Below are 14,244 nucleotides of genomic sequence, written 5' to 3' on the forward strand. Positions count from 1 at the left end.
TACAAATCATTCCAAGCAAACAGTTTGACACACACTTAATCTTCCACAATAAAAAGTATACCCACTCGTATTTGTTTTAATTAGCACGCTTTTTTTCATGTTATTACTTTAACGTCACGGGTAGAGTGAGATTGGCGGCACAGCACCACAGGGAGGCTACTGCAATGTTAAATTGTGAAAGCAAAATGTGTTTAGTTATAGGGTGCGTTCGTAAATTCGCTCTGGCTATCTATTCCGATTTTAGAGCGCTCGCGTCTGAGTGTGCCAGAGCGCAGAATACTGATGAATTTAAGAACGGTCAACACCGGTTTTAGCACAGTTATCAATACTCTAGGAAACATGAAAACAGTTATGCTAAGGGGAGTAAATGGTCAAAGTGAGGTGTTCAATTCAAGGGGCTTTATTGGCATGGGAAACATATGTTTACATTGACAAAGCAAGTGAAATTGATAAACAAAAGGGAAATAAACAATAAAAAGTGAACAGTAAATATTAAACACACACAAGTACCAAAATAATATGTCTATATACAGTGTTGTAATGATTGTGCAAATAGTTCAAGTAAAAATGGAAAATAAATCAACATAAATATGGGTTGTATTTACAATGGTGTTTGTTATTCACTGGTTGCCGTTTTCTTGTGGCAACAGGTCACAAATCTTGCCGCTGTGATGGCACACTGTGGTATTTCACCCAATAGATATGGTAGTTTATCAAAATTTGATTTGTTTTTTCGAATTCTTTGTGGGTCTGTGTAGTCTGAAGGAAATGTGTGGTCATACATTTGGCAGGAGGTTAGGAAGTGCAGCTCAGTTTCCACCTCATTTTGTGGGCAGTGTGGACATAGCTTGTCTTCTCTTGAGAGCCACGTCTGCCTACGGCAACTTTTCTCAATAGCAAGGCTATGCTCACTGAGTCTGTACATAGCCAAAGCTTTCCTTGATTTTGAGTCAGTCACAGTGGTCATGTATTCTGCCACTGTGTACTCTCTGTTTAGGGCCAAATAGCATTCTAGTTTGCTCTGTTTCTTTGTTAATTCTTTCCAATGTGTCAAGTAATTATCTTTTTGTTTTTTCATGATTTGATTGGGTCTCTGTCCTGGGGCTCTGTGGGGTCTGTCTGTGTTTGTGAACAGAGCCCCAGGACCAGCTTGCTTAAGGGACTCTTCTCCAGGTTCATCTCGCTAGGTGATGGCTTGTTATGGAAGGTTTGGGAATCACTTCCTTTTAGGTGGTTGTAGAATTTAACAGCTCTTTTCTGGATTTTGATCATTAGCGAGTATCGGTCTAATTCTTCTCTGCATGCATTATTTGGTGTTTTACGTTGTACACAGGAGGATATTTTTGCAGAATTCTGCATGCAGTGTCTGAATTTGGTGTTTGTCCCATTTTGTTGATTATTGGTTGATGATTGGACCCCAGACAATGAATGGCAATGGGTTCTATAACTGATTGAAGTATTTTTAGCCAGATCCTAATTGGTATGTCAAATTTTATGTTCCTTTTGATGGCATAGAAGGACCTTCTTGCCTTGTCTCTAAGATCTTTCACAGCTTTGTGGAAGTTACCTGTGGGGCTGATTGTTTAGGCCGAGGTATGTATAGTTTTTTGTTTGCTCTGGGGCAACGGTGTCTAGATGCAATTTCTATTTGTGGTCCTGGCAACTGGATCTTTTTTGGAACACCATTATTTTTGTCTTATTGAGATTTACTGTCAGGGCCCAGGTCTGACAGAATCTGTGCAGAAGATCATGGTGCTGTTGTAGGCCCTACTTGGATGGGGACAGAAGCACCAGATCATCAGCAAACAGTAGACATTTGACTTCAGATTCTAGTAGGGTGAGGCCGGGTGCTGCAGATTGTTCTAGTGCCCTCGCCAATTTGTTTATATACACTACCGGTCAAAAATGTTTGAACACCTACTCATTCAAGGGTTTTTCTTTATTATTAGTGTTTTCTACATTGTAGAATAATAGTGAAGACATCAAAACTATGAAATAACACATATGGTGTAATGTAGTAACCACAACAGTGTAAAACAAATCAAAATATATTTTAGATTTTAGATTCTTCAAATAGCCACCTCTTGCGTTGATGACAGCTTTTCACACTCTTAGCATTCTCTCAATCAGCTTCACATGGAATGCTTTTCCAACAGAAGGACTTCCCACATATGCTGAGCACTTGTTGGCTGCTTTTCCTTCACTCTGCGGTCCGACTCATCCAAACCATCTCAATTTGGTTGAGGTCGGGGGATTGTTGAGGCCAGGTCATCTGATGCAGCACTCTATTACTCTCCTTCTTGGTAAAATAGCCCTTACACAGTCTGGAGGCGTGTTGGGTTATTGGCCTGTTGAAAAACAAATGATAGTCCCACTAAGCCCAAACCAGATGGGATGGCGTATCGCTGCAGAATGCTGTGGTAGCCATGCTAGTTAAGTGTGCCTTGAATTCTAAATAAATCACAGACTGTGTCACCAGCAAAGCACCCCCACACAATAACACCTCCTACTCCATGCTTTATGGTGGGAAATACACATGCAGAGATATCCATTCACCCACACTGCGTCTCACAAAGACACACTATCTTCTGTATATCCCTCTACCTTTTCACAACACAACTGATTGGCTCAAACACATTAAGGAGGAAATAAATTCCACAAATTAACTTTTAAGAAGGCACACCTGTTAATTGAAATGCATTCCAGGTGACTACCTCATGAAGCTGGTTGAGAGAATGCCAAGAGTGTGCAAAGCTGTCATCAAGGCAAAGGGTGGCTACTTTGAAGAATCTCAAATATAAAATATGTTTTGATTTGCTTAACACTTTTTTGGTTACTACATGATTCCATATCTGTTTTTTCATAGTTTTGATGTCTTCCCTATTATTCTACAATGTAGAATATTTTTTTAAATAAAGAAAAACCTTGAATGAGTAGCTGTTCTAAATCTTTTGACCGGTAGTGTATATGTTGAAGAGAGTGATGCTTAAGCTGAAGCCCTGTCTCACCCCACACCCCCCTACTCTGGACGGTTCTGACCTAGAATATGTGGACAACTACAAATACCTAGGTGTCTGGTTAGACTGTAAACTCTCCTTCCAGACTCACATTAAGCATCTCCAATCCAAAATTAAATCTAGAATCGGCTTCCTATTTCGCAACAAAGCCTCCTTCACTCATGCTGCCAAACATACCCTCATAAAACGGACTATCCTACCGATCCTTGACTTTGGCGATGTCATTTACAAAATAGCCTCCAACACTCTACTCAGCAAACTGGATGTAGTCTATTACAGTGCCGTCCATTTTGTCACAAAAGCCCCATATACTACCCACCACTGTGACCTGTATGCTCTCGTTGGCTGGCCGTCGCTACATAGTCGTCGCCAAACCCACTGGCTCCAGGTCATCTATAAGTCTTTGCTAGGTAAAGCCCCGCCTTATCTCAGTTCAGTGGTCACCATAGCAACACCCACCCGTAGCAAGTGCTCCAGAAGGTATATTTCACTGGTCATCCCCAAAGCCAACAGCCCCTTTGGCCGCCTTTCCTTCCAGTTCTCTGCTGCCAATGACTGGAACGAACTGCAATAATCACTGAAGCTGGAGACATATCTCCCTCTCTAATTTTAAGCATCAGCTGTCAGAGCAGCTTACCGATCACTGTACCTGTACACAGCCAATCTGTAAATAGCACACCCAACTACCTCATCCCCATATTGTTATTTATCTTTTTGCACCCCAGTATCTCTACTTGCACATCATCATCTGCACATCTATCATTCCAGTGTTAATGCTAATTTGTAATTATTTCGCCTCTGTGGCCTATTTATTGCCTTACCTCCCTAATCTTCTACATTTGCACACACTGTACATAGATTCTTCTATTGGTGTTATTGACTGTACGTTTGTTTATGTGTAACTCTGTGTTGTTGTTTTTTCGCACTGCTTTGCTTTATCTTCGCCAGGTAGCAGTTGTAAATGAGAACTTGTTCTCAACTGGCCTACCTGGTTAAAAAAAGGTGAAATTATTATTTTTTAAGTTTATGGATTCTTCAATTACATTAAGCTGATTTCTGACGTGACGCTCCTTCTTTTTCCGTACCGTATTTATGTATTGTTTTAGTGATTCACCATAGTGAAGGCGTAGACTCAGGTTTTCTGGGTCTTTATGTTTTTGGCTGGATAGGCTTCTCAATTTCTTTCTTTGGTTTTGGCTTCCTTCATCAAACCATTTGTCATTGTTGTTATTTTTTTAGGTTCTCTGATTGAATATTTTGATTTGATAGGGAAGCTCAGAGGTCAAATATACTGTTTAGGCTTTCTACTGTTCTCTCATTTGCGTCTGGAAGTAGCTAGCAAGCTAGCCAACATTAGCCAGTTCGCTTGGTTGCTTGACTGCCGTTGTGAGGTCAGAACGCTCGGATCAACCCTACTCCTCGACCAGAGTGTCCAGTATGCACTCTGAATGCTCCGAGAGCGAACCACTCTGAATTTACCAAAGGACAATCTGACAATGTTCTGAATTTACAAACACCCTGAGAGCACTCTGAGCGCGCTCTGGCACTCCAGATAGAATTTAGGAACACACCCATAATCATGAGTCATGACATACACAATAGACACACACACACACACAGCAATATCTTAGTGTGCTTGATATTTTTCTCTTTGTATGTCATTAAAAAAGTGTAAAATAAATAAATCAAAATGGTTAAATAACTACATTTACTTGGTCCCCCACATTCTTTATCATTTGTTTAAGTTGTTATATTACAGTGAACTTTGATGACCCCAATGATATAAAAAAAACACTTTCAAAATGGCTGGTAGAATTTATTTTTAACGTGTGCCACAAGTAGATCATTAATCCAGTGTGATGACCATTGCATACCATACGATGGCCATATTATGCCAGTTTAAAACATGGGGTAAAATAATTGGTTATTCTATATTACAGTGAACTTTGAGGTGTTGACTAGTAGATCATAAGATGCCTATTTTATGCCAGTTTTAAAGACGTTTTGTGGTGTGTGCTACTAGTAGATAAATAATCCATTGTCATCAACATTTCAAAGCATAACATGCCCATATTATGCCAGCTCTAAAATGGGGAAAATACTTGTTTTTTCCTATTATAGTGTACTTTGAGGGATTCTAATTAAATGTGTTCACTGTTGCAATTGAACTGGATGATTAAAGATGTTGTTTAAACTTAAAACTATTGTCACCGTCTCAGCTCACACTTCCCTTCACCGAATGAAACCAGTTTGATGTTTATGCTTTTATTCAAGATAACACAAGAGCTTTGTGTGTGCAATAGTTTGAAGAGAAATCTTGATTACACCGAGACCGATTCCAAAATTAAACTTGAATTATAATGTCTAATTATAATTTAATTATATGTTTCATATTGATGTACACACCACATATCAGTCATGCAACTACATAAATATAGTGCATAACACATTCCCAAAGTGCAGTGAGAGTATACGTGCCCGTCCCAAAAGAATGTTAACATCAATATATTATATGGCCTATTACGTAGTCACACACCCAGTGCACTTGACTTGGGTAATATAAGATATGCCCAGTTCCAAACCAAACCCTTCTGTAGATAGTCACCTACTCCAGTACCCTCCACTTTCAGCACAGCCTTTTTATAAAATGTTTTATGAGGTTGGGGAACACATTCGGAGCGATCTTAGACTATTCCTCCATACAGGATCTTTCCAGATCTTTGATATCCTTTGCCTGCAGTTATGGAATACCCTCTTCAATTCATATCAAATGTTATTGGTCACATACACATATTTAGCAGATGTTATTGCGGGTGTAGCGAAATGTTTGTGTTCCTAGCTCCAACAGTGCAGTAATATCTAACAATTCACATCAATACACACAAATCTAAAAGTAAAATAATGAAATGAAGAAATATATAAATATTAGAACGAGTAATGTCGGAGTGGCATTGACTAAAATACAGTAGAATAGAATACAGTATATACATATGAGATGAGTAAAGCAGTATGTAAACGTTAAAGTGACTAGTGTTCCATTATTTAAGTAACCAGTGATTTCATGTCTATGTATATAGGGCAGCAGCCTATAAGGTGCAGGGTTGTGTAACCGGGTGGTAGCCGGCTAGTGATGGCTATTTAACAGTCTGATGGCCTTGAGATATCTGTTTCAGTCTCTCGGTCCCAGCTTTGATGCACCTGTATTGACCTCGCCTTCACAGCAAATTTGAAAGTGTAAATTTAACACCATGCGTGTTCATTTTAACACTCGTCCAGTGTTTATATAGGTCCCCTCAGTGTTAACACTTTTTGTAGTGTTAATATTGAAACACTCTCACGTGTTAAGATACAACACTTTAGGTGTTGTTCAAATGACCCATGGGTGTGTTTTTTCAACACCCTCAGTATTAAGCAGAAACACCTTTCAGTGTTGAGGATCAACTCTAGAGAATGCATCCTGTAGCTGAATTGACACCAGGAAGTGCTAAATATTCACACGAGGAAATAGAAAACATTTTGTCTGCTTCTCACACACACACACACACACTCAAGCCTGCAAGTTGTAGGTGAGTTAAACAGGAGCAATAAAGGATTCGTTACAAGAGTAGTGACTCTGCTTTGTTTAATTTATTTAGGCCACAAAGAGAGGGTGCATCAGAATATAATCAGTGCATCACAGGCGCATCAGAATGAAATCAGTGCATCACAGGCGCATCAGTACATGTACTATATGAGAGCAGGAGTATTTGCAGAGTTGCTATTTAACACAAGAGGAAGTTCCCCTAAGACTAGGTATGCAATTTTCTGGACAAATTTGCCAATAATCTGACTAATACTCAATCATGTCAAACATAGGAACATAAAGGCTCTCATCAGCACTTTGAAGGACAAAAGACTTATACAATGTCAGATCATCAACTTTGACAATTTTGTCATCAACACCATCAAACACAGTGAATGCATGGTAATGTTCACTGAAATTATCAGTATGGAACTTGTCCAGCAATAAGTATACAATATTGCCAACAACAATAATCTTAGTTATTTTTACACAAGACTGGCATTTCATGCTCCATCTTACTGCAAACTAACAGTCCCTCTCTGTACTCCATGCCATCCATCTTAACCCAGCTGGTAGAGTAAATGGCTTTCTGCATAGTGACCTGAAGTGACGCTGCCAACTCCTCACCACCAGTAAAATCACTCAGGGAAAATGCTTTCATTGGTCCATACTCCGTATGTCGCAATGGTGATGTCTCCCAGTGATGACCTATAGCAAATTGGTGTTTTTTGGTAAGGGACTTAGTAATGTTCTTGAAGTTTTTGAGGGTGTTCTAAAGCCTTTGTGCTTTGCCTCAAACCTCATATGTAATAAAGGACTGCTTTGTCTTATGCATGCTGGGTAATGTATCATAAAGTGATGTGTGGGTATTAAGTTATGTGGGTACAACTGTTTGAAAAGTGTGTGATGTTCAGTTATCAAATGCTTCAGATACTGTCATGCCCTGGCTAATGTAACGGATGTGAAATGGCTAGCTAGTTAGCGGGTACGCGCTAATAGCGTTTCAATCGGTTACGTCACTTGCTCTGAGACTTGAAGTAGGGTTTCCCCTTGCAGAGGGCCGCGGCTTTTGTGGAGCGATGGTTAACGACGCTTCGTGGGTGACTGTTGTTGATGTGTGCAGAGGGTCCCTGGTTCGCGCCCGAGGTCGGGGCGAGGGGACGTACTAAAGTTATACTGTTACACTAAGAAAAGGCAAAAAACCTGATTATTGCAGTAAGATGAGCAGCAAATTCCAGTTCTCATTTCCTGGTGGAACATCATCACCCAAAATCAAGGGGACGTTTCTCACAAGACACAGTTTGAAAATAATTAAGTGCTATGCTATTTCCACTGTTCTCTAGGTTGACTTTAGTTGGATGGTTTTTGCGTTCCATGTATCCATAGTCAAACGAGTAGATTCTAGAGAGAAGTGCAGGTTTCTAAAAAAAAAAAAATTCAGAGACATATTCAAACAACAATTTTAACTCAAACTGAGCCACCTCTACAAGAATGTCATGTATTATGTCCACAGAAAAATGACTACAAACATGGAAGTGCTGCAAACTGTTCAGTTTAGAATTTCTTTACACCATTCACAGACGGGAGCTGTGGGTCTGACTGCAACTGATTCAAATGCATTTCAAAATGATCTTTACCACACAAAGGTCATCCTCACTGTAAACCGCCTGAGCATTAGACTTCTCTATCAAACAGAACCAGCAAAAGTAATGACCACTGAAGGACTCTGAAACAAAGGACTGCATGCACCCCCAAATTGTCTCCAGGTATTTGGCAGATAGTGCCATAAACTCTATCAGTTGAAAGTCATTTACACCATCACTCCAATTTAACATCATTAACCAGGGGCTCTAGAATGGCATAAAATACATATTTCTTTAGATCTTGATAATGAAAATAAATGAATATTCATCACAGCAGAGTTAAACTTGGGTGGCAGATTCCCGAGGACAAAATAAATGGCGCCTATCTTGTGCACACCACGCTTGGAACCAAGCAGGTTGGCAGTTTCAAAGTCATCATAGTACAATTGTATCTGTAAAGCATTTCTAGGTTTTGAGAACAAGGGATGAGTCAAAGTAACTTCCAACACAAGTCTTCATATGTGTCTTCCACAGATCTATCCCTAGGTGCATTTTCCAATAACTTACAGATTTCAGAATTGTTGACACATGAACGTCAATATTTTCAGTATAGGAATACAAAAGTATTTTTCACTGGGACTTGATCATAAATGACTGTTTGTTTATTTCGCCTGCTATCATATCTAACTCCCAACACTACTTCTACTGGGTCCACAACATCTCTTGGTTTCTGTGTTAAAACTGGCAAATGGGTTTTCAAAGTTCTCAAAACGATCCTTTACAGCAGATGTAGAGGGGTTATCCATAGGCATAACTGACAGAACATCTGGTTTAATTAGGGAGTGCAGCCCGGTAGTAATACGCTCTTCTAAATCACACACGGCTGTTGACACAACACTATTTGCAACACTACTAGCTTGCAACTTGGCAATGAAGGAGGCACACATATCTTTAGCAAGACTGTCCATTCTTCTCAAAACAATCACTGAGTGTTATCATGTGGGACACCAATGTTGCCACCCATTTGCGGAGCTTCTGACTGGACTAGAGAATCAGCAACATGAGAGGGCACTTTTAAGATGAATGCATCAACTACTTTACCTTTACCAATATCCTTATGAATACTAGTCAAATGTTTTCTGAAACCGGAGTATGTTAAACTGCCATCTACAACCATCTTGAGCACAGACCAATCTAAACTTGGTGGAGGGATAGAAATATGATGCTTAATTCTCAAATAATATGCCAATGACTGTCTGTTTCTGTGCAACGCTTGACAACAAAAGCACCGTAACATACATTTATCTAGGTAAGAAGTTTTGTCCTTAACTCTATCATGCTAGGGGCCTCTCTTGTTTTTGTCTACATCAATGTTGTAGATGGTTGTCTGCACAAATATGTAGAAGTTGACAAGAGCATCGTCAGGTTAAAGACAAAGTGGGCATTGAACAGTTCATCAAACGCACACAGACAGCTCCACTGGCTCCAGGTCATCTATAAGTCCATGCTAGGTAAAGCTCCGCCTTATCTCAGTTCACTGGTCACGATAACAACACCCACCCGTAGCATGCACTCCAGCAGGTATATCTCACTGATCATCCCCAAAGCCAACACCTCATTTGGCCGCCTTTCCTTCCAGTTCTCTGCTGCCTGTGACTGCAACGAATTGCAAAAATCGCTGAAGTTGGAGACTTTTATTTCCCTCACCAACTTTAAACATCTGCTATCTGAGCAGCTAACCGATCGCTGCAGCTATACATAGTCTACCTACCTACCTCATCCCCATACTGTTTTTATTTATTTACTTTTCTGCTCTTTTGCACACGATCATCTGATGATTTATCACTCCAGTGTTAATCTGCTAAATTGTAATTATTCGCTCCTATGGCCTATTTATTGCCTACCCCCTCATGCCTTTTGCACACAATGTATATAGACTCTTTTTTTTCCTACTGTGTTATTGACTTGTTTATTGTTTACTCCATGTGTAACTCTGTGTTGTTGTCTGTTCACACTGCTATGCTTTATCTTGGCCAGGTCGCAGTTGTAAATGAGAACTTGTTCTCAACTAGCCTACCTGGTTAAATAAAAAGTTGCCTGGCAGGAAACAAGCCTCTTGTCCACCATGATGTAGTAGTTGTCAATCTTGCTCTGTCTTCTTCCAACGGCAAGGAGGTATGGCTGTCGACCATGGCTCCCATCAAGATGGTCTTCAATGCTGCAGCATGACTGTAACACACAAAGGGTCTTTTTAAGTCACTCTCCACATGTTAAGACAATGAAGAGACAACCCCAAAAAAGAAGCCTACCTGGTTAAATAAAGGTGAAAAATATATATATTTTTATAAATAGCCTCCTTGCAAGCATCACCAACAAGCTGGTGGTCCAGGACAGTCTTCCTCCTATGGGTTGGGCCTCCCGACTGGGGTGAAATACTCTTCTTGATGGGTCGAAGTGAGGTCTTCCTTGACACCGTCTTCAGCCGATAGGCAAAGGATATCTGAATTGTGTCAGGAACATTGTGTTCCTTAGATGTGGGAAAAGGTGACCAACATGGTAGTCAACTTGTTATTTTTAGACTTGATTCTATGACTGTTTGATGCCCCTTTCAGTCCACAGAACGTGTCAACATATTAAAGCAAGCATGCTCTACCTACCAGCACTTACATAGCCTTTGGGGGGAAAAGGATCTCTCAAAGAAGGGAAAAGGGTCATAATTCCAAGAGCATAATGTTCTCTCTGTTGACGAGTGGGAAGCCTCCTTCTCAAAAACAGTAAAGCATACACATGCCAAATATGTTTAAGCAAAGTTTTGTTGATGAAGGTACTCTATCTTTCTAGTTTCATAATGAGGCCAAAAAACATTAATGTATAGTTTGATTGTTTTGATCCAGTGTTATTGTCCAGATTGGCTAATGGGAAGCTTACCCACACATCTCTTTCATTAAATGTTTTATATTTTTTATTTAACCTTTATTTAACTAGGCAAGTCAGTTAAGAACAAATTCTTATTTACAATGACGGCCTACTCTGTTCAAACCCGGACGACACTGGGCCAATTGTGCGCCACCCTATGGGACTCCCAATCACGGCCGGATGTGATAAAGCCTGGATGTGGCTGACTAAGATGGCAATCATCTCTCCTGGTTCTGTGGTCCAATGTTTTGGTTGTCTGGGACTCTTCTAATACGTTTTGCCCACCAGGTCTACTAGTCAGGACATCTCGGACCATCTATTAAGACGAGATAAAAGTGAAACAATTTAGGGTTGTAGGCAGGTGCAGCGTCTGCTGCCTCAATATACCCGTGATATCAAATTCATTTTTGATAAGGCGTGAGAATTAAATAAACTGTTTGGTATAATTGTTTATGTGGGAGATTGAGTAAGTGTGTGTCAAACTGTTTGCTTGGAATGATTTCTATCTATTGTCTCTATCTGGGCATCCGACTCATTTACCCTACCAGAAAACACGAAAAAACGTAAACTGTGTTGTATTTGCGCACCCAAATTCAGGAGGAAACGGAGGTGTGGATCCTTGACTTTTGTGAATCGAGTGGAGATGAGGTGGTAGTGGATGCTCCACAGGAGAAACACTAACACTGAAGAAGGTGGACTTTGTTGCATTCATTGCGCACGAGATAAATTGGACAGGACAAACTAATAAAACATCCAAGAAACTAAACATCGTTGTAAAGACGGCAAAAATAGTTTTGTATCTCCAGGACTTAAGTTGACATGTTAGTGGGAATACTTAATAAATAGGTTCACCCCTCCCAGGTTCATGGGCAGGGATTTGAAAAGTCATTTGAGTCCGACTGAATGAGTACATGCCTTTTTTTGGGGGGGGGGGGGGGGGGGGGGGGTTACTTTTGAATATAATAAATATTGTTTCACCCTTCCCTTCTCCCTATTACTTTGCGTTAAAGTGATCACTTTTCACCCCATCCAATAGGTGGCGGCACACACCACAAACGTTTACGGACCGCCATAATACCATAGAAGATGATTTCTTGTGAAATTTAGTCCCGACTACATCGATTCGCCCAAGGTCAATACTTCTAAACATGTAAATTGTTAAAATCTTACCCTGTACCAATGTTTAACCTCTGTAGTTGTGTCCCTTTCTTTGTTTGCTCAAATCCATACTTTTAAATAAAACGTTCGTCAAATACAACCTCAGTTTCCTTGTTTCTGTTGCTCCAAAATGGCATATCAGGAAGTATACGCATATTCAATCGCAGATTACGTTAAGTAATGTGCATTGAATCCTTTTAGAGCAGAAAATGAGTCAACGGTCGGTGGTTGTATTTGATGAAAGTTTTGTTAAAAAGTTTGCATTTCAGCAAACAAATAAATGCAATACAGAGGACAAACAGGTACAACGATTTTTGAACAAAAATCGTTTACCATTTTAAGAACAAAATGGAAGAAAAATGTGTTTATATTAGACAAATTAAGGTAGGTTCTTTCCGGTTTCGTTCTGTTTAAGAAACGTTTTGCAGCCGGATCGTTCTAGTGAATATGTCCCTACTGTTAGGATTTATGTTTATGCACTATAGGCTGTTAGCAGATTGGTGGAAGGTGAATGATGTTTTGTTACACACACACACACACAATGCAGAGGGGGTGTGTAAAAACTGACCACCACAGGCCATAAAAGCTGTGGACAGTCTGGAGAGGGGAGGGGTGCATCTCTCTAGACCAACCAGGAGTTTAGAATACTGGACAATACCATATTAGGAACTGTTTCAGTGAATGGTCGAGGGGGACATAAGATGGAGCTGCTCTACCCAACAACCAGATGTGGAGAAGGAAAACGCCAAGGGGCTTGGACAAGTTTGGGGGCCCACAAAGGAGGAGCAAGAGTATGAACCATGCTAAACCTCTACTATGATAGGCCAACTGGAAGAGTTGAGAATAAACTTGTCATAGTATAAAACTACTATTTTGAGTACATTCCACAGTTCTCTGATCTACCCTGCGCGGAGATCCAGTGAACCCGTATATACGAAAATTGCATTTGCCATTTATCGTTTGAGTTTAATTAAAATACTTAAACTATATTCGGTGACTGAATCACATTTTGTCCTGATGCCAGATTTGAACTGACGCAAATCTCTTTCACTACTCAGCTCTGTTGCAGTTCATCAGAAACTTCCTTCACCATGTGGGGTTGAGTTTAGTTTGCTAATCTGAAACATATACTGGAGAATGCGCACCAAGCCAATTGCAAATTATTTGAATGGTAGCGGGTGATTATAACGAAGCCATTCGTGTCACACGTTGTAGTTACACACATTTTTTTATTTTTATAATAGATTTTCTAAATAATTCAATGTCCCCGCTGCGGATATCGCGCATGTATGCCATGCCGTTCGTGAAATTGCAGATCTGTGACGGACAGTGGAATGGTCGCAGAAAGAAATTTAAGTGTTTTTATAAACGTTCACAACTATTTGAGTTGACATGAATAAGTAGTGTTGGAAATCAGCCACTACGGATGACGTTGTCCAACAATGTTTTGATTCAATCGGTGACGTAATCCAGAACACAACAAATATGGTTCCCACTTAGTTTTGTGTCGAAACGTAAAGTGATAATTACTTTCAATGTGATTATTTGTTTCCTTTAAAATTAAGGTTTAAACGGATATACTAGGCAAGGGCTCAGATCATGGAAGCGAGTGCAGAATCTGGACGCAAACTGGTGTGTAGCATTACCCTATTATAGCTAGCCTAGTTTGACTACTGTGTACGTGTTAGCTGAGCTATCATCAATAGCTAGCTAGCGTTACAGTGATCCTCATTAGTCAGAAGAAGTGCCATGTCAATTTCGTTAAAATGTTGGCAAAGTTCAACTTTATGTAGTTACTTACATTTTACTTGTTTGGTAAATTATATAGCTAGGTAGTTGGCTACATTACATTATTCACAAGCCCACTCAGCGCAACGTTATGGCAAGTGCAGCAGTTCTAACGTTGTTGTTATTGTTTTGCATCTATCTTAGCACGTTATGTCAATGTTGATCCGGGGCATGATATCAGCGATTGATGTTAATAACGAACATTGTTTAATCATCTGTA

The 14,244-nt window shown here is 39.9% G+C and overlaps 1 protein-coding gene and 1 long non-coding RNA gene across 2 annotated transcripts in view; one reads left to right on the forward strand and one right to left on the reverse strand.

Moving 5' to 3' along the window:
* Window positions 1–10,240: 10,240 nt before the first annotated feature.
* LOC120026346 lies at window positions 10,241–12,365 on the reverse strand. Its single transcript, XR_005473082.1, has 3 exons — window positions 12,249–12,365; window positions 10,472–10,662; window positions 10,241–10,391 (listed from the first exon to the last, which is right to left on the reverse strand). It is a non-coding gene; the product is annotated as an uncharacterized LOC120026346 (long non-coding RNA).
* Window positions 12,366–13,717: 1,352 nt separating this feature from the next.
* LOC120025936 (lysine-specific demethylase 2B-like) overlaps window positions 13,718–14,244 on the forward strand; it is a 56,280-nt gene continuing 55,753 nt past the window's right edge. The window contains exon 1 of the mRNA XM_038970665.1: window positions 13,718–13,868. Coding sequence (XP_038826593.1) covers window positions 13,836–13,868 — 33 coding nt within the window. The 5' untranslated portion in view covers window positions 13,718–13,835. The remainder of the gene's footprint in view (window positions 13,869–14,244) is intronic.

This window comes from Salvelinus namaycush, chromosome 31 (genome assembly GCF_016432855.1).
Source record: "Salvelinus namaycush isolate Seneca chromosome 31, SaNama_1.0, whole genome shotgun sequence".
Lineage (NCBI taxonomy): Eukaryota > Metazoa > Chordata > Actinopteri > Salmoniformes > Salmonidae > Salvelinus > Salvelinus namaycush.